The following is a 19410-nucleotide window of genomic DNA, read 5'->3' on the forward strand; positions in this document are numbered from 1 at the left end:
TTATCTAGGGAACAGTTTTAGAGTCAGTAGGGAATGATTTTTAGAGTGTCTAGGAACAGTCGGGATTGTCTGGAGACAGGGTTATCTAGGGAACAGGGGGACAATTGAACACTTCCATAGAATGTCGGTGGAAGAATTACAGGTGCGTAAGAAAAGAGAGAGGACAAGAGGAAGGAAGGTGGGTTTGTTTGAGCCCAGAAGCTCTGTCCTTCCCTCCCTGGTGGCATAAGCAGGAGATTTGTGAAACAGGAGGCCACGGTCAGGGCCACTCCCACAGGTGACTGGTCAGGCACCTTTTATGCTCTCAGGTGGAACATGGCAGAACCACCACAGCTTGAAAGGTTGTGACACAGGGTGGATTTTTTAGGGGGAAGGGCTGACTAACAGCTGGAGCCCTTCCACCCTGCTCCATGGCCGCTGTGAGGGAAGATGAGCTCATCACACTACCGAGGCGGGTGACGAGTGGGGTCACCTCTCAGCTCTGGAGATGGGGGACCCTAGCTGGGGGTCTGGCAGCCTGTCCAGATCCCATTCCTGCTCTGCAAAGGGGGAGGTGCCAGGGGACCTGCAGGAGCTCCAAGTGGTGCCTGCTGGCTCTCAGGCAGGGTCAGTGGAGGGAGGCTGTGATCGTCATAGTCACCCCTACTTGTCCTGGGGAAGTATGTGCCAAGCCCCTAGTGGATGCCTGGAACTACAGGTGGTGCCAACCCCTAGGGATGGTTTTTTCCTCTGTATCTACGATAAAACTTAATTCCTAAATTAGTAAGTTTGTAAAAACAGAAACTCACTATAGATCTCAGCAACCTCAGCCTATGATTCTTTTTCTTTTTAAGTCGGGAATTTTTACCTTTTTGTATAGTGAGCACTTTACAGCTTCTCTTTGACATGTTTAAATTGGCAGCATCACTACTCTGGTGACTTGGGGCTCTTACTAAGTAAAATAAGGGTTACTTGAACACAATCATTGTGGTATTACCCAACCTGATGGCTACCAAGTGACTAACTGGCAGGTAGTGTATAAAGTGTGGATACTGGGCTGGGGATGTGGCTCAAGAGGTAGCGCGCTCGCCTGGCATGTGTGAGACCTGGGTTCGATCCTCAGCACCACATACAAACAAAGATGTTGTGCCCGCCGAGAACTAAAAAATAAATATTAAAATTCTCTCTCTCTCTCTCTCTCTCTCTCTCTCACTCTCACTCTCTCACTCTTTCTTTAAAAAAAAAAGATATTAAAGTGTGGATACTCTGGGCAAAGGGATGACTCACATACTGAGAGGATGAAACAGGACAGCGTGAGGTTTCATCACACACTGCTCAGAATGGTGCTCAATTTAAAACTTATAAACTATTTATTTCTGGAATTTTTGGACCTCATTGAACCACAGGAAACTAAAAACACAGAATGTGAATCTGTAGGAAAGGGGTACACTGTACTGTAACTACCGTTGTTACCACTCTCAGTGACTCTTTACCTCCTGTAAGTTAGTGGTTCATTGCTGTATGAACGAGACTCATCGTTAACCAGGTACTTGGAAGGTGCAACTGATTTATTCTCTAATAAGGTTTCTGGGTTTCTTTCAGGCGGAGGCCAGGCTTGCAGCAAAGCGTGCAGCCCGTGCTGAGGCTCGAGAGATCCGGATGAAGGAGCTGGAGCGGCAGCAGAAGGAGGTGAAGTGGGGGTTCTTGATCGACTCCTTCATGGTAGTTTTAATGTAGGCACAGTGTGTAAATGCAGGGCACCTGTCGCTGCTGACCACCTGTCCCTTCCCATTGCTCTTGGACAGTTATGCAAGTCCAGGAAGGAGTGTGCATAGCGCGGATGCCTGGCATGCCTGCTGCCAGCACAGGGCCTGGTGCATCCTGAGACCAGCTTACCAGTCACTTGCCTGCAGAGTCTTCCCAGCCCTGATTTCTGGCTGAAAGGAGCCAAAAGGAGGTGGCTCTGAACTTTAAGATCTAACTATTGAACTAGGCTCTAGATCCTCTGACAGGTCAGTTTTGCTTAACGGGGCAGCTTGGTTCCCATGCAGCCCTTTCCCCTGGGTCTCTCAGTGTTACCTAGTGGTCCAGAGCACAGAGTGAACATCGTGGTCAAAGTGGCCATGCAAGAACTGCCCTCTGGGAACAGGGACGGTGGTGTGTTTACACACCAGGTCCTGCCGCTTGCTGCTGGTTTGCACTCTGCCAAGCCAGGGCCAGAAGTCATTCCTGACCTATGTGGGGTCATCACTCACGCTAGGGGATGAGGCACTCTGGCCCCACCCCAAAGGGCTATTCCTGTTGAGATCCAAATGTATGGTGCTGGACACGGGTGACCACCGCCTGCCTGGGCTGGTTTCCGTGCCCAGGTTCTGGTTTGGCTCTCATGGCCGGTGTCCAAGGCCTCTGAGATTTCCAGTGGAAGCCGGGATTTCTGGTTCTCCTTAGGCTGTTGCAGATTGGCCACCTCCCAACAGGGGCCAAGTTGGTCACATGGCTCGTGGCCTGGCCTCCAGCCTGAGGAGGGATGCCCACTGCCCCCCGCACCACCCGCAGAGTTTGCCGCTCCCCGTGGACATGTGTGAGCAGAGGCGGGATGTGGCCAGATGCACATTTGGGGAAGAAAATCCTTCCAGGAAGTGTGAGAGTGGTTGCAGAGTACTGGAAGCCCAAGCCCAAGGGGTTTCTTCCCAGACGGGAAGGGAGGGCAGGCCCCAGGGGAGCCCGGCGTGGCAGGGACGCTGAGAATGGGCTCCTCAGAGATAGGCCAGGAGTCCTGTGCAGGGACAGGGAGCAGTAGCCACGCCTCACCACATTCCAAGGGGTGCTGGCCCTATGCCGACATGGGCCTGAGTGACCAGTGGCCAAGGGTGGCCCGAGTCTTCCTGCGTGGGCATGAGAACTGTGGTCCTGAGCTGCGGTCAGAGTTCAGCACTCAGCTCCTCGGGCTCTTGCCCTGGTTCGCTCCCAGCAGCACAGGGCAGAGTACTCGCAGCATCTCTCTCCCCTCAGATCATTCATCACTCTACAACCCATCACTCTACAAGCACTTACCACTCAGGTGGACCCACTCTGGATTAATTCACTGATTGGGTTAAGGCTCTCATAACCCAGCCACTCCACCTGTCAGCCCTCTCGCCTTGTCTCACACAGGAGCTTTTGGGGGACAGCTCATATGCAGACTATCCGAGTCAAGGTGAAAGTGAACTACAGAGTGGTATATACATGTCTATCTTCCCAATTAAGCACACATCTAGATAGGATATATTCTGTCTTTAATGCTGGACAGAATTGTTTTGAATATATGCATGATGACGTTACAAAGTTCTTGGTACAAGTTGCCTGTCAGCACGCCCGTGTCTGCTGCAAAGCAGGGCAGAGTGAGCCACATCCTCCTCTTGTGCTCTGGGTGAAAGGTGTCTCCTTGGTGCCAGGTTCAAGGCACAGTCCAACAATGTGGTGGACACCTGTGTCAGCTAGAGTGGCCCTAGAGAGAGAAGCGGCACTGTCCATCCACCTGCTTCTCATTGACCCCCCTCTAGGGTGCACATGTATATATTTGCCCAGCTGTGTACACATCTGGAGGGACAACGGGAGCAGCTAACAGGCCTGAACATGTGGCCTGGACACTGAAGACACCTCCGAAGACTGCTGTGCCTGGCCTGTCCAGGGGCCTAGCTATTATTAGAACTAGCAACACAATTTGAGCTTATACCACCTGATAGCCTGGGGCACTGGCATTTTAAGTTGTTGATTAAGGGGAAATGAATATGCTTTGGAAGACCAGTGTTTAACCAGGAGGGTTGATATTTGGTGTAAAATTTGAGAAACATGATCCTTGTCTGCTTGTGCCCCCTGCCGCTGCTGAGCTGTTAGCTCTCTCTGAGAAGGGGGCTGGACACAGGAGGCCCAGAGGAGGAGCAGGAAGACCTAGGAGGGCGGGGCCCTTGCCCTGACCCAGAAGGACTTGCAGAGTGTGCAGCAAGGAGCAAAGCGCAGGGTGGCACGCACCCTCCCCCGGATGCCCGCCGGCTCTTCTCACAGTGCCACTCACCTGAGCTGGGCTTTGGGGCTGTTTCCAGAGGTAGGAACTCCTTTTTAATGGGCGTGTAAGAGGAGAATAGCAGGAAGACACCGTCTTGGAGATGGCAGTGAACCTTGAACCTCACGGGAGAGCCTGCACTGGTGGAAGGGTGGCCCAGGGCGTGTCCTTCGCGGTCCTGCCTTCACACCTGGTTGGAGGACTGTTTCGGGCAGCATTGGTGTGCTCGCCTGTGCTCTCCTGTGTGTCCTCAGAATTTGGGCCATGCCTGGAACCATGGCAGACACCAGGTGCCTTGTGGAGAGTGCGGAGGACACTGCACTGGTGTCCCTGAAGATCAGGAGCCCAGGAGCAAACTGACAGCCCAGAGGGCGATCGCAACCTCTCTTTAAATATTCTAATTCCACTCTAAAGGTCACTGTGTTTTGCTGGAATTTTTCTGGTGTTCTCTGTGTGTTAGCATGAATCATTGAAGCCTCTTTCTTCATTATTTGTGAATTTTACCAGTTGATTTTATTATTAATTTCTGGTTAAACTTTCATGACTACAAAAGAGAATTTCAATACAGGTGAAAAAGTACTTTTCCCATTAATGGTAACAGGTTGCACACACTTCCGTGTAAGAACAACAGTGGGAGTCTAGTAGACTGGCGTGGGTAAGCCTGGGTTTCACCAGTGTGTCTAAAACAATGTAGAATGAGTGCTAAAGTGACCAATTCTTTCAATGAGATTTCAATCTTTTTTGATTCATATTTTTCCAGCCTTCGTTCTTCCCAGGATGGCTTTTATTCACATTTCTGGTTCCTTACAGCCTTTCTGACGTTCCTGCTGCTCTAATGGGACTCACGCTCTTTCCCTCTCTTTTGTTCCTCTCTGTAGATCTATCAGGTTCAAAAGGTAGGCCGTCCCCTGGCTGATGGCATGCGCTGTGTCCCGCCCGCCTGCTCCCCTGCCAGTGGTCACGCTTGGCCCTGAAGCTCCCGTGGCCCTCGCTGTGTGTTGGCGTTGGAGTGAGAGTGCTTTGGGTCCCCGTCCACCGTGGACAGCTATGCTTGCACTTTTCTGGGTACTGAGCCCTTCTCTCTTCTCCATTTTTCCTCAAGAAATTAGAAAACTGTATCTTAGAGAAAAACATGAATCCTAACTCAAAATCACATTTTAAAATCTGAGGGAACCTCTGAAATCACTTGGATTATCTTTCCAGACGACTTTATTAGAAAACCTTTAAATATCCCTGCAAGTTACCACGCGTGGGGGGATTACGAGATCCTGACTTTACAGTCTGAGTGAAAAGAAAGTGAAGAGGACGCCCCCTCGCCCAGCTTCACAGAGACCTGTCCCCACGTCCCGGGTCAGGGTCAGGGTCCCAGGGACTCGCCTCCCTGTTCCTGGTGTTGTGTGGAAGCAGCTGGGTCTTCAAGTAGGTACCAGGCAGGAGATAAAGGCAGGACACCCTGTCCGCGATTTAGGGTTCAGAAGTAGCGGAATGAGGAGCAACCAGCTCAGGGAATCCAGGGACGGCAAGTCCTTCCCATGAGAGAGGGGAGTCTGTTACTTAGACCCTCATCTACAATAGTTTCTGACTCTAGTTAAAGAAGAGTAACTGTATCTTTCTCTTAGAGCAGATGAGAAAATCACAATAAAGGGCTGGGGCTGTGGCCAGGGTAGAGCACTCGCTTAGCCCATGTGAGGCCCTGGGTTCCATCCTCAGCACCACGTAAAGATAAATAAATAAAGGTATGTGTCCATCTACAACTACAAATAAGTAAAATAAAGCCATTGTGTCCATCTACAACTGAAACGTTTTTTAAAAAATCAGAATGAGGTCGCTGAGTTTCAGAGGTGAGAGCGTGAGGCCTGGTAGAGGCACTGCCGTGATTTCCAGGCCTGCGGTGCAGGATTCCTCTGCTCTCCCAGGTTCTGGGTGCCTTCCGGGCCCTCGCTCTGCCTCTCTGCTGCCCTGCAGAGGACAGAGAAATCCGCTTTGTAGACACCAGAATCTGCTTGCACTGTTAGGTTCTCTAGTGTCCACGTATTGAAGTGGACATTGAAGCCCAGGTTCCAAGTCAGCATTTGAATCAGAATTCACTGGTTCGAGGGAAGCTGGGAGCCCTCACTGTCACTGTAGGAGCAGGACATTGCTCCCCCAAACCCACCAGAGGCTTGGCTGGTCGCTCCACTGAGGTCTGTTCCTTCCCTGCTGTGCACCACTGGGGCACCAGGACTGCTGGTGAGGACGCTGTCAGAGGTGACATTGTGTGCGAGCTAAGAGCCCGCAGGCCCCGGAAGGAGCACGCACAGTTCTGTAGTGAGTGTGTCCCCAGGAAGGGAAGGCGTTCCTTGTCACTCAGAGTGATGAAGAGGAAAAGGAGACAGTCACCAGTCTCTCCGGGCCCAGTGGCTGATGGGCATGATGGCTCCCTGACCCGGAGCCTGTTCTGAAGGTCTCTTGCCTCCCTCTGCATGGCTCACTGCTGATGGTGAGGTTTGCATTCGAAGTACTCTGCACTCCCTGGGGTGTGCTGTGAGCCACTTGCTGCCCTCACCAGGGCTACCGTCCAGTGGCACTGGGTGCTCTGGGGTGTCTAGGCTGACCTGCAGCGAGGCAGCTGTCGATAAGGCCACCTGTGAGCTAGGTGAAAGACTTTGAATACTGGTTCTCACTCTTATCATTAAAAAGGAATTAGGTGTAGTGTAATGTTTGATGTAAGTATAGAGTGGGACAAAAGAAAAATAAGGAAATAGAAAAATTGGCAGTGTAGACTTCCTGTGAAGTTTAATGTGAACTTCTCTCTGTTTTAAAAACATGCATTTTCCTGCTGACTTCACAATTGGAAGAGGAGATTAAGGTAAAAGAGGTGTGGAGGCACCTGTTCATCCCGAAGGTCCACAGCAAGGGCAGAGTGCACGGGAACTGGCTGCAAGGCAGCTTTAAGATGGTGCCTTCACTGAAATTGAAGTTGAACGTGACTTTGGAAAGTGTTCGCTTTTTTCCTTTTCCGAATTTATGCCTAAGGAGAGAGCTTACAGAGAGAGGCAGCCGTGTGGCTGATGGCATAGAGCTCGGTCTGGTGGCTTTTTAAAGGCATGGTTCAGTGCCCGCTCCTAGTTCCTCCTCTTCCAGTTTTCTCCATGGTGCCTCCTCTAAGAAAGGAGCAAGACCGTCGGAGAGCCACAGGTCATCTGGCCACCCTTCAAGATGCAGCTGCGCCAGACCCGGCAGCAGTGTGTTGGGCAATTGGAAAACCATGACAAGTTACCTTGTACCTCTACCATCCAATTCTTTTTTTCAGATTATAAGATTTTAATAATGTAAAAAGAAAAATCACTTCTGTTATATGTCTTAGAGGTTCGGTAGACTATTCCTTGATTTCCTTACTGAAAATTGAGGGGAAAGTATAGAAAAAAGCAAAACCCCATAATCTGAGGTGGAACTTTGAACACCTGAGTTCCCACCTGACTCTGGGGTCACTGTATTTAGTGACAGTGACACCCCTTCTGGACCTTCTCTTCTAAGGTAGAGACATGCGCCATCAGCTCCAGCAAGCCCCAGACACAGCTGGCAGGTCTGAGTGTTTCTCTTCCTGCACCAGGACTTCCTCTGAGGCACTGGGCGCCTTCCCATGAGCAGGCTATAAAGTGTGTGGTCCTCTGGGCCTGCGTCAGCACAGATGTCAGCTGGCACACAGGGGCTAGGACCCGGGGCCAGCACAGGGCCTCCCCCTTTCCTCTGGGACCTCCTTCCTCCTGCACAACACGGAATGGCTCTCAGCTGTGCTTCTCCTCCACGGTGTCTCTTCCTCCTGCGTGTTGGCTCTGAAGGCATGACCAGCTTTCCAGGGGGCTTGCAGTGCTTCCCCGGTCTCAAGGCCGCCCCTCGGCCAGCAGTGCTTTGTCCTTGCTCCCTGGCCTGAGGGACGGAGTGGGCAGGGTCTCTTCACGCTCCACCTGCACCAGGTGGCCACGGCTTCCTCTCTGACCTCCTCACCTTGGCATGCTCCCTCCACCCTGCATGTCTGGTCGGTCCCTGGGCCGTTTGTTTCACTTCTGGCCTAATTTTCCTTCTCTTCTGTCTGTAGAAATATTATGGACTGGATACAAAATGGGGTGACATCGAGCGGTGGATGGTAGGCCTCAAATACAATTTCAAGACTTAAATGGTTTATAATTTAATCCTCATGCAGTTAGTTATGCAGATAGATTCCTGCTGCACCATAATCTGATACTGAGAGATTTCCATTCAGGCATTTCTGCATCTGGTCTAGGATTGTTTACCTCCATGTACATCCTGCTCAGGCACCACCCTGGCCACCCAGCCGGGCCCATCCGTCTGTACAGCTGACTGCTGCCGTCTTTAGGCTACCCATGGGCAGGGTCCTTCACCACAGTCCCCACATGTCCTAGGGCCAGAGACTCAGGTTGGGCACGTGTCCTTGACACGAGAACTTCCTGTTATCGTCAGGTTTTGCCATTTTTCTGTTGGAACCAGAAGAGGCTTAGGACTTTTTGACTATGGCCAGCTGCTGCCCTTCAGGGTCAGGTGGCCACTGACACCACTCACATTGGTGAGAGAGGTTCTTTACTTTTTCTGTCTATTTCCTAGGACCGCCCCTCTGCCTTCCTGGGTCAGTTGAAAGTGAGCTCTGTCCTCTGGCCCTCTCTGCAGGAGAGGGGACGCACCCAGTGCTTTCAGTGGTCCCCAGAGCCAGGCTCTGCCCCTATCATTAGCTCCTGTCCTGCCTGCGGGGCTAGCGGCCTCATGCTCCACCTGCTCCAGAGATTGAGAACCTGGCCAGGGTGGACATGTCCTCTTCTGTGTTCCTCATGGATGAAGACAGTCAGAGAGAAGCACAACAGTCCCCCTTAGTCACCTGCATATGGCAGGAAAGAGAACTGAGCAAAGAGCACACCTTCCTGTTTTTAAAAAGTGGCTGACTTCCGCCTGGGTCACCCATCACGCTGTCTAATTTCACACAGGTAGATGTGTTTTCATCAAACCCTAAGACAGCTAAAAGATGTGTCAGTGTTTTGAATACCACTGAGAAAGAAAAGGTGCTCGTGGTAACTGAGCAGCTGTGATGATTAGACATACCCCAGCTTCAGAGATGTCCAAGATGGAAACTGTGTGTCTGAGATTCCGCAGAGTAGAAGAGGCGAGGTGACGTCCTCCTTGGGGTTTGGGTTGACGGGTTGGTTTCTTGAGGAAATGATTCCTGCAGAAGAGTGAGGTTCTGAAGTCAGGGAAAGCCTGGGACCCACCCACCATCGAGGTTAGAGAAACTCAGCCTTGACCTCTGCCCGTGCTCACTGCCTTTGAAGCCAGAGTGAAGTGTGCCCTTTGTGGCTTGAGAGCCCGGCTCCGAGGAGGAAGCCTTCCCAGGGCTTGGCTGAAGCCCTTCAGTGAAAGCAAAGTGTTTATTTGCCAGTTAGATCAGAGAGTCTGTACCGTGTTGCAGAGGGCCTGTCTCTAACCTTTCCCTGCTGTCCCCGTTGCTGCGGTAGGAGGACAGTGAGCGCCAGTCTCGCAGATCCCGGAGAAGCACGTCGGTTAGTACAGTTTGTTCGTTACCTGTGCTTTGCTCTTTTAGTGACTGAAGTACCCACGCTGCTTATGAAAAGACTTTTCTAGTCCTGATATAAAGCTGGAAGGGTCCCCGAGCAGAGACTGGGAACTCTGCCTGCAGCATTTTGACATACCGCAGTGAGGAGGAGAGCTCTGCAGTTCGTGTGCAGGGCATCTGAAGGGCTTTTTCCGCTGTCAAATGTCCATGAATGATTTTCCTAGTAATGAAACCCTGAGGTGTATTTATGACTTACCTGTGAGTGACCTGTGGTGTAAATAGCACCACATTAATGGAATTTACTTCAGTTCATATTATCCATAACAATCCTGGGCAAGCAGAGGTGCACACAGCCCCTGTCACCAAAGCCCTGACTCAAGTCCCCGGCCCCTTCGGAGGTGGCCAGCCCACCCTACCGCTGTGGCCTCGGCTCAGCCTTGTCCCTCGGAGCCTGGGGTGTCTGTCTTTGGGAGTTGTCTTATCACTTCACGGTGGTTTTCCATCCTTTCTCCCAACAGGCTTCTGATGAAGATGAGCGCATGTCCGTGGGTAGCCGCGGCAGCCTGAGGGTCAGTAACCGGAGCAATGGGGTCCGCATGCAGTGTGTGTGGCTGAAGCCTGGGCTTGACATCCTGCCCTCGCCTCCTGCTCCCGCACGGTGGCCCGCCAGTCTGGTGGCTGCGGGGGTGTCTCCGCTGGGTGTCTCGCGCTTGTCCTGGGGGAGAGCTGGTGTGGTGGCTCCTGGGCCGGCTGCTCCCGGAGCGCAGCTGCCAGGTTTCAGTTGTCTGGGCACTGCCAGGGTGACCAGCAGGAGTGTGAAGGCACCTGCAGTCCTTGGGCAGGTCTGTGAGCCCACTCACACACCCCTGGAAGTGGCCGCCTTGGTCACAGTGGTGTGAGTTCGTCTGATTCCGTGCTGGTCCCCTGGCAGCAGGCAGTGCCTGGAGGAAGGGCTAGACCCAGGTTTGCCCTGGGGACCCCTCCTCTCATCAGCTAGGATGCTGAAAACAGTGGTGTCTCCTTGACTTTCCAAAGGCCTCGTGGGTGCACCTGACGCGGTGTGTGCTCTGGGACACACGCAGGGCCACGGTCCTGCTTAGTGCATCAGCCTGAGCATCTTGCTCCCGTTCACGTGGGTTGAAGGCACGTCTCCTGCTAGTGAGGAGGGCTGGTCCCAGGACAGCAGGTCCGTTCTGCTGATGAGCTGCCTGAGTGGGAACCTTGCTTTTCAAAGCTGTGACAGTGATGTCACCAAGCCACCCCTGGGCCAGGTCTGTGCTTGCCGAGCAGCCTCTTGAGGCAGTGCATTGTGCTGTTGAACCACCATTGCTGTCACTGTCTCTTCAGTGGCAAACGCGGGTCCCCTATGATCTTGCTGGACAGCATCCCTCTGAAGCAGTTGAAGTGCCCCTTTGCTACTTGGAACTAGCTAACAGTTGTAAGTCCCTCATGGTGCCTCTAACACAGTCCACTGTAGACAAGGAAGATCTGTGTGACCAAAATGCCGTAGATGCAAAGCTTGTGAGCCGAGCCTGTGGCCAGAACACAGACATGGCAGCTGCTGAGCAGACCCAGCAGGCCAGGGCCGGACACCAGGTGGGAAGGCACAGCTGCAGGGCCAGGGGAACGGCTTGCTGAGGGCGGAGCAGAGACGTTGGGTGTAGCATCCTGATTCTGCCAAGAGAACCGTTGAGAAAGGAGTGGTGAGAGCAAAGCTGAACTGTCAGGGATAAGAGAGATTGGGGGGGGGCGGGTAGCGGATCCAAACCTCTGTTGGAGTGCAGTGTCTTCAATCCGTGATCCTGAGAGAGTGCGTGAGACACTGTGCGCACTTAGTTTTTCTGGGAAAAGAATTTCCACTTTCCTGAGACTCTCAGAGGGTTCTCTGACCCCAGAGGGTGTGACCGATGGCAGTGCTGGTGAGCATGGCGGTGTCACATGGCCTTCATTTTGCTTCCAGCCACCTTTGCCAGGAATGAACTAAGTCTCTCTGCGGACGCTGTTCCTGGCCAGGGTATGGGTGTATTTGTCTCCGGGTAGGAAGCCTCATGAGGAGTCCACAGTTAGAGTGCTGTCTGGGGGAGAGGGGAGTGGGGGGTTGTCACCCAGCCAGGTGGCTGCACTATTCCCCTCATGGACTCCGCCTGAGTGCCTCAGAACTTCAGTCCCGCAGAACCTGAGGCTGTGGACCTGGAGATGAGAGCCCGTCCCCAGGCCTGCTCAGGGTCTCAGCCCTCAGTGATAGCCCCAGCTCCCCTCCCCTGGGGCCTGGGGGGAGGTGCAGGCCATGTGCCAAGAGCCCCTGAACTCTGACCTCTGCTGGTTGGTGCCCCTGAGCAGGGCAGCCCAACTGGGAGGAATTGCACCTCCCGCATGTCTACATGAGACCTACTTAGGCTGGCTTCATGCATGTTAATATTCTGAAATCTTTTCTTGCATTTTAATATTCTGAAAAAATTTCTTGTGTAAGATTATATCTTTTATTTCTCAACGCCCCCAAACACAGGCTTTCCACATTCAGCCAATAGTGCTGTTGACCCTGAGAGGGCCCGGGGGCCTTGCTGTCCTGGGTCTGTGTGGATGGCCTCCCGGAACAGGAGACTTTGGCTATCATGAGCTTTGCATCTCTCCCCGCTCACCCCTTCACCTGGCGTGTGCGGTGCCCGAGGGGAAAGGGCTGCTCAGGCTGTGAATCGTGGTGGCTGCCTTCATTCAGCCTCCTCCAGGGCTTTGGGTCCTGGGGGAACGGGGTTCTGTGTGGCCCTATTCCTCACAGAACTCTTTCAGAGGTGTATGGTCCTAGAGGTCGTGAGCCAACCTAGTCTGAGGTCGATGTACTTTTCATGTTTCTCTCCTCTTTTGACTCACCTCCCTCCTCCTTGCCGTTGTTTTTCTTCCTTCCTTGTTCGGACAGTCGCAGCCTGACGTGGAGTACGGGGGTCCCTACGCCTGGGTAAGACACTTGTGTGGACTTTGCCGTGTGATCCTAACTGTGTGCTGTGACAGACAATAACCCGGAATCTCATGGGGTGACTTTGTGAAACACTGTGTGTGTCTTGTGCATCTACAATTCAGAGGATGAGGTTAGGAAGGTGGGTCCCCCTCCAGGGTCTGTGGTCCATCTCCCGGGGCCTCCTGATCCTCGCACGTGGCCCTGGAACCTGGATGTCCGCGCGCAGACACTCACTCACCAGGTGTCTTCGAGTGCCATGTCTGGCGCATGCCCTGTGAGCAGCTCTGTGCATGCCAGACAGCGGGTCAGTGGGCGCCTTCGGGAAACTCACATCAGATCAAAGATTCCCCAGGCCTCAAATTTCCTTTAAAAGATTGCATGTAACGTCGTTTTGCCTGATTTTTAAAAAGCATTTGTTTCTGATCTACAGCCATCAAATCAAACGGACCATTTGCTCTTCTGCAAAAAAAAAAAAAAAAATACTCCTTGAGAAAGACCCCAGTTCCAGTCACAAAAACGGAGGCTTTTGATTTAAACTTGGAATTGCTATTTTTATAAATCCGAGAGTTTCTGTGCCTTATGCTTTCTGAAAACCTGTAAACTTTATTCTTAGAAGAAGAAAAATTCAGTCTGACCAGAAAGCACAGCTCAGCCAAAGGTGATTTGGTACTGAAGTTAGCATATTAGACAGAAAATCACATTAAAGACATCATTTCAAAGCCTTTTTGTGCTTATCTATTACTACTTCATTTAAAAATTATTTGACACATTCCTGTTGTAGAACGTATTTTTGTATTTAAGGTACTGGTTAGGAACAAGAGCTGTGCACCTGCCCTGCGTGTTTGGTCCTCCGAGGGTCCCCAGTTCTGGGTGGAAGGGATGGCTGAGGAGGGCCATCTCCTGTGGCCACTGCAGCCGTCCTGGCCTGGTGAGGTTGAGGCCAACTGCAGGAAGCACAAGGCACGATGAGATTCAGGAAGCATCCCTCACAGAGCATCTGTCACTTACCTACAGAGCCCTTCCGTAGTGCCCTTGTGTGGCAGTCCTTCTGTTCTCTAAGGAATTGAAAATATTGGCGACCTGTTTCTTTTGTTTTATGTGGTGCTGAGGATCGAACCCAGGGCCTCGCACATGCTAGGCGAGCGCTCTACCACGGAGGCACATCCCCAGCCCCTTGGCAACCTGTTTTTAGGTGGCTCCTGGCCACCCTTTGTGTTTTAAGCTCACAGTGCATTTTGCTTCCAGCCAGTCCTTGATGGGCGGGTGTGTAGGTGAGCTGGGTCAGGAGCGTGCTTTGGCTTTTACTTCCTAGTGCATCTCTTTTTAACATTGTCATCCTCTGCTGGACAGTGCTGGTCTGGGAGCGTCCTCTCCGGATTCCCTCCAGCAGTGTTCCTCTGTGTTGCTGCACCTGGAAGCTCCTTATAAAACCTGTGCTCCCGGGCCCTTGCAGCATTCCAGTTTCCTAGGTCAGGGCCTGTGTCCCTGAGAATTATGCCAGTGGCCGTGACACAGGTCACCTTCAGACTGCCCTCTTGTAGCCTTGACCAGTGAATAGCATGCAGAAGTGGAGAGCCACACAGGAAGGAGAGAGAGACTTTGTCGAGCAGAACTAGAGACCTGATGTCAGGTGGCATTGATATGCTGCCTGTGGGCTCTTTATTGTCTTCTGGTCGACCTTTCTTACCATCATGCCCCATAAAGTAGCCCCACCACCCAAATGCACCATTCAAGAGGAGGGGGTGGTGGCGGTCTGTAAGAAGGTCAGACTGCTTCTCACTACTGCTTCTCACTACTACTTCTCACTGCAAGACCCTGTAGATTTGGGGATGTGGAGGTGCAGCAGATTAAGTCATTTGCTTAAGGGCTTGCGTTTGGAGTTTGGGACTCAGGTCCATGACCCAGTGGCACCTCCTTCATCTTCATCAGGTGTGTGGATGGCTCCTCCTCTTTCCCCCTCTGGAGCTGGTTATGTCTCTGACGCTTGAGCTCTTACCTTGAATCAGCACAAGTTTCCTTCTAGACTGATTAGAGCCCTTCCTTATAGCCCTGCTTTTGCTCCGGACTTGGGCAGGGAGACAAGGAGAAGGGGGAGAAGGCAGGCGCTTAACGTGCTCGTCCTCTTTTACTCCTGGAGCACGGATTATGAGATCATTAGGGATGTGCTCAAGTCTCAGGATGAGACATGAAGTGGGAGGACTGGGAATGGAGAAGGAGTAGAGAAGATGTCGTCCACCAGCAACAGTCTTTCTTTGGTGAACTTTTGCATTTAATTGCAGATTGATTAGAAACAATTTCTGAATCTCATGAAGGTATTTCATACTAAGCTGTAATTTTCCAGAATTTACCCTGAACCAAGACCTGAAATCTCTGAGTCTGTGCCCCTCCGGACCTCCGCTTGGCAGCCAGCTCTCTCAATAGCTAGGATTTGCACAGCTCCCGCATAGAACTGGACCCCAGCATGTGTGCTTCCCTCCACTGCACACTGTAGGACCCAGAGTGACATGTGACATGAAGCCCATGACTTGATCAGCTCAGAGCTCTGTTTCCTCTGGGTTGCAAGAGGCCATTTGGGGGCCACCAGGATTTGTGTTGCCCCAAGCTTGCCAACCATCCCCTGCACTAAGGAAACTCCGTCTAAACCTGGCTGATTTTTCCTTGCTGTCAGTAGCCACATCCTCATTTATATACTGATGTTAATTTTTCTCTTTTCTTCATTGACACAGACCAATGGTTATGATGGAGAATTATATGGATCGCAGTCCCTGAGTAGAAGATCTGGCAGGGTCAGTACAGTCAACTTGCATGGCATGAAATTTAAGCAGGTTGCTTCAAAGCTTCTAAGACTTATTGCTAAATTCAGCTTTTTTCCTCTTTTTATATTATTGCAGGACTCTTCTTTTTCTAACACATGATAGAAAGAAAGATAATGTTTTCCAACTAGTAAACATTCCCTTAATGTTATTATTCAACATTCTCAGGATGACTGATGTGGTAGGAGGTAGGTAAGAAGCTGATATTGATAGGACTCTCTTAAGTTTAACAATACCTAGAATTAAAGTCTCCCTCTTTCATTATCTTGAGGCCCTCGGTTTGTGTGTATAGTGTGTGTGGTGGTGGATTTGGCTTTCACCAGCACTTAAGTCCAACGTCTTCCCAGTTCGCATTTCTTGTTTGTAGTTTTAATGTTTTTCTTTCACGAGGGCCTGTGTTTCCCTGGAAAGGAAAAGGAAGAGAACTGAATTGCAGTGTTTGGCTGCTCAGGGGTGAGGGTGGGAGGCAGAAGCAGAGGGCTGCCGAGGGGAGAGAAGTAGAGGCTGCCGCAGGGGCGTGGGGGACACTTAGTCCCTGGGGATTTCAGAAGGTAAGCTGGGTACAGCTAATGAAGCCTCGTGAGCTGCCACAGGTCTCTTTTGTGTTAAGTGATCTAAAATGTTCTGTTCTTATTGTCAATTTTTTAAATTATGTTGAGATATTACAAACACTTAAATTATATTTCTAGACTTCAAGTGGGTAACACAGAGCACCCCCACCCCCACCCCGCCCTACTAAACCAACACAGTCTCGGCTCTCCAAAACTGGCTGAACAGGTTGCTTTAGCCTTCTCCTGACTGTTTAGGATTACAAGTGTCTTTATTGTATTTCCTCTAAGCTCTGCTCCTTGCAGCTCCTCTTGAGGCCCTTGCCTTGCGCTTCTCTAAAGGGGTGCAGAGCTCGGGACAGGAGCTGCCTGCTCTGCACAGCGGCCATGTTGACACCTTGCTGACTGGCTGCAGTGTCACAGTCTTGCAGACTGTACTTCCTGGTGGCCACCAGACCACTACTGGGTGGAGTTTTATAGTCTAGTTTGTAGCTTTCCCTCCTGATACGTTGTTTTACTGTAAGTGGTCACCGAGAAGCGCAGTGTGGGCTTAGAAGTTACTTCAGAAGTTCTTTAGTGTAGCTTTTCCCAATGTTAGGTGGACCTGTGGGTCATCCCTAATGTAGCCAGCATGCCCATGACCATACAAGGTGACATCAAGCTCCACATTATGCAGATAATGACTTAGTTTAATAAGAAAGTAAAAATATGCATCATGATTAAGATTTAGATAAAGCCTGTAGAAATCAAATACAAAAGGATCTGTTTACAAAACTGCTCACAGAACGAAATTGGATGTAAAACTGATTTAAAAAATAATCTGAAAGTAGAATGTTCGAAGAACAAAATAACCTCCCTGAGCCACTCTTTAGGAAGCTCCCAGAGCAGAGCTGCTGGAGCCGGTAAGCATGAGCTTGGAGAAGAGTGGACGGGAATGCGACGTCCACCCCCGCCTGCAGGAGGGAATGATACCCGCTTCCTCCTGCAGGGGACCGCAGTCTCCCTAGCAGAACTGCTTGACCTTGACTCCTTCCTAGCCACATTCAGAACTGCACACGTCACCTCCCTCTCTGCATTCTGGAGGGATCTGATATTTTTAAAATGTGCTCAAGGGCTGGAGTGTGACTCGGTGGTAGAACACTTGCCTAGCACATGTGAGGCCCTGAGTTCCCTCCCAGCACTGCAAAAATTAATAATAATTAAATGTACACCCAAGACATCATAAGGGCAGTTTCCTTCTATGGACAGAGGTCTCAGCTGGAGGGGGACAAGCCACCCCCTGAGGTTCCACCTGTCCTCAGATGTGCTGGGCTGAAGAAAGTAAAAATTTTACAATAAGCAGGATTCCAGCTACCTTAGAAGATGTGATGAGGAAAGTTCAGACTGGGAGGTTGTAGGCAGTCTGGCATGAGATTTAGCAGGTGACAACATAGTAATAGGTCAGCTACCGGGCTCTGCGGAGAGGTTCCTGAAACATGAACTCTCCCGCTGCTGCACCAGCCACGCCAGCCTTCCTGGGCTGCTGGGGCCAGCTCTGTTTTATCTCTGCCTTGCGGAGGGGCCAGGCTGTGCTTTGGGACTTGAAGCAGGTGCTCATCACTTAAAAATGTCTCCTTCTTTGGTGCTCAGAATTCCAGCTCTGGCGGTGACGGCAGATTCTCCACTTTGTCATCATGCAGGGAGGAGAAGTTGGTTGGTTTCCATTCAAATCTCTCACACCCTTTCTTCAGAGACTGCAGGTTTCATAGCATGCGCTGTGTGTGTATGTGCACTCGGCTCTCCTTCTCTCTAACATGCCATGGAGTCTCATTTGGATTGATGTTTTGTTAAACTTTTGCGGAGGGATTATCCTGAGATACTTCATTCAGACCACCTCAACTGTCTTGCCTTGGAGTGTGAATTGTGGTTCTCCATGGACTACCATGAAAGAACGTGCTTTTTTTTTTTTTTTTTGTAGACTTTTTAATTAGAACTCCTTGAGAGGAATATCTTGGCCTTCTTTCCTTGACAGTTCCTGAGCAATGTTATTTTATAGGGTCCTACACACTCCGTGGCAGTTTCTCAGGGCTGGACTAGTCGTGGAATAAAAATCCGGTCCAATCCAGGCATTGTCACAACAGTTCCTGCTGCACACCGAGAGCTCAAGTTGACCCTGATCCTGGCAGACACAGCTCCTGGTTGCTGATCAGCCTATGAGCTGAGCTGCTGAGCCTCCTATGATTTTTTTTTTACTGAATAGTAGATGAGATGTAAACACCGAAGTAGTGTTACATTCATTCAGAAAACTTTATTTCCTTCTTCTTTTTGATGAGCTGGGGTACTTGTTCTAAAATAGAAGATGATCATGTATAACTAGGAAGAACCAATTATTAAAATTTTTTTCCAACTAAAAGCAAAAACAAAATAAAATGGAAGATAGTACTCATCAGTTAACAGCTAGATGTGAAATTACCCACCCAAGTCCAGCCTGTGTCCAACTCACATTCATTTAACACAAGCAATCCAAGTCCAGAAGGTTAACGGTCAAAGTGAGAGCTGACCCATTCAGATGCAGAGTGCATCAGGACTTTCCAGAGGCCATGTGTCCCTATCCTGATGCGCCTGCTTTTACCCTCCCACCATCTGCCTGGTAGCTATTCTGTTCTGATGCAAACCTCTATTCCTGCCCAACACATCAGCTTAGTTAATTTTACTTAAATGGACATGTCTCAACTATGGATAGGTCTCAACATGGGACAAAGGATTTACAACTCCCGGACTAACTTTTTAAGTCCCCCCCGCCCCGACCCTTTGATTTGGGTGAATAATTTTTAGGGGGAGTCTGTTAGTTTATGCAGTAGCATCCCCCTGTCCTGTGGTCTCTGAATTGTGCCACTTGGTTTATCACCTCTTCTGTAAGTCCTGGGTGCATGCCATCATGTAAGTGCCAACCAAAGGAGTCAGCTGGGAGACCAGCCTTGCAGATTCCTGGCTTGTAATTTTTCCTACCAAACTCTAAAAATTAGAAGTCAAATTACAAAGACTAAATCCTCTTGGGTCTTGTTAGCAATTAAAATCACATCTTTTTTTCCTCCTGTGTGTAGACTCCAAGGTTGGTCTCCATAGCCGCCGGCTCCTTTCACTGGCCCAGCCGCCCACTTCCTCCTGACCGCCTTCCTGCTCTGCCTCATTGGCACCTGCCCTGCACGGGTTGGCTGTGGGGGTGATTTTGTCTGAGTCGCTGACACCGAAGCACCTTTGAGATGCAGTGCAGGTGCAGGCTGTCCCCCTGTACCCACCACTTTCTCTGATTACAGGGACTCTCCTGTTCGGAACTTGGGCTTCCTGTTGGTGGCCTTGCTCACAAGCCCCTGTCTGCCCAGAATGGAAACCGGGTCTGTTCTCCTTTCCCATCACTTTCTCCCTCCTCTCCTCTGTGTGGCACCTAAGTTGCTGAAGTGTTGTTTCAGTGGATACTTCAACCTCTGATAGACGAAATCTGTGGAGCAGATCTCAGTGGGTGTTTTGATTGGCTC

General features: G+C 50.8%; 1 protein-coding gene across 42 annotated transcripts in view; it reads left to right on the forward strand.

Annotated features, from left to right (window-relative positions):
* Positions 1–19410, forward strand: part of Lrrfip1 (LRR binding FLII interacting protein 1) — a 124378-nt gene that overhangs the window by 67604 nt on the left and 37364 nt on the right. For 14 of the 42 annotated variants that reach the window (XM_078018329.1, XM_078018331.1, XM_078018327.1 and 11 more), the window contains exon 2: positions 1582–1668. In XM_078018329.1, coding sequence (XP_077874455.1) covers positions 1582–1668 — 87 coding nt within the window. Of the gene's footprint in view, positions 1–1581; positions 1669–4899; positions 5087–8099; positions 8148–9522; positions 9568–10099; positions 10151–12495; positions 12535–15260; positions 15321–17524; positions 17588–19191; positions 19270–19410 lie in introns of those variants that run through there. The other 28 variants (XM_078018326.1, XM_078018298.1, XM_078018303.1 and 25 more) reach the window with 13 other exon arrangements.

The sequence above is a fragment of the Ictidomys tridecemlineatus genome, chromosome 7, assembly GCF_052094955.1.
Source record: "Ictidomys tridecemlineatus isolate mIctTri1 chromosome 7, mIctTri1.hap1, whole genome shotgun sequence".
NCBI lineage: Eukaryota > Metazoa > Chordata > Mammalia > Rodentia > Sciuridae > Ictidomys > Ictidomys tridecemlineatus.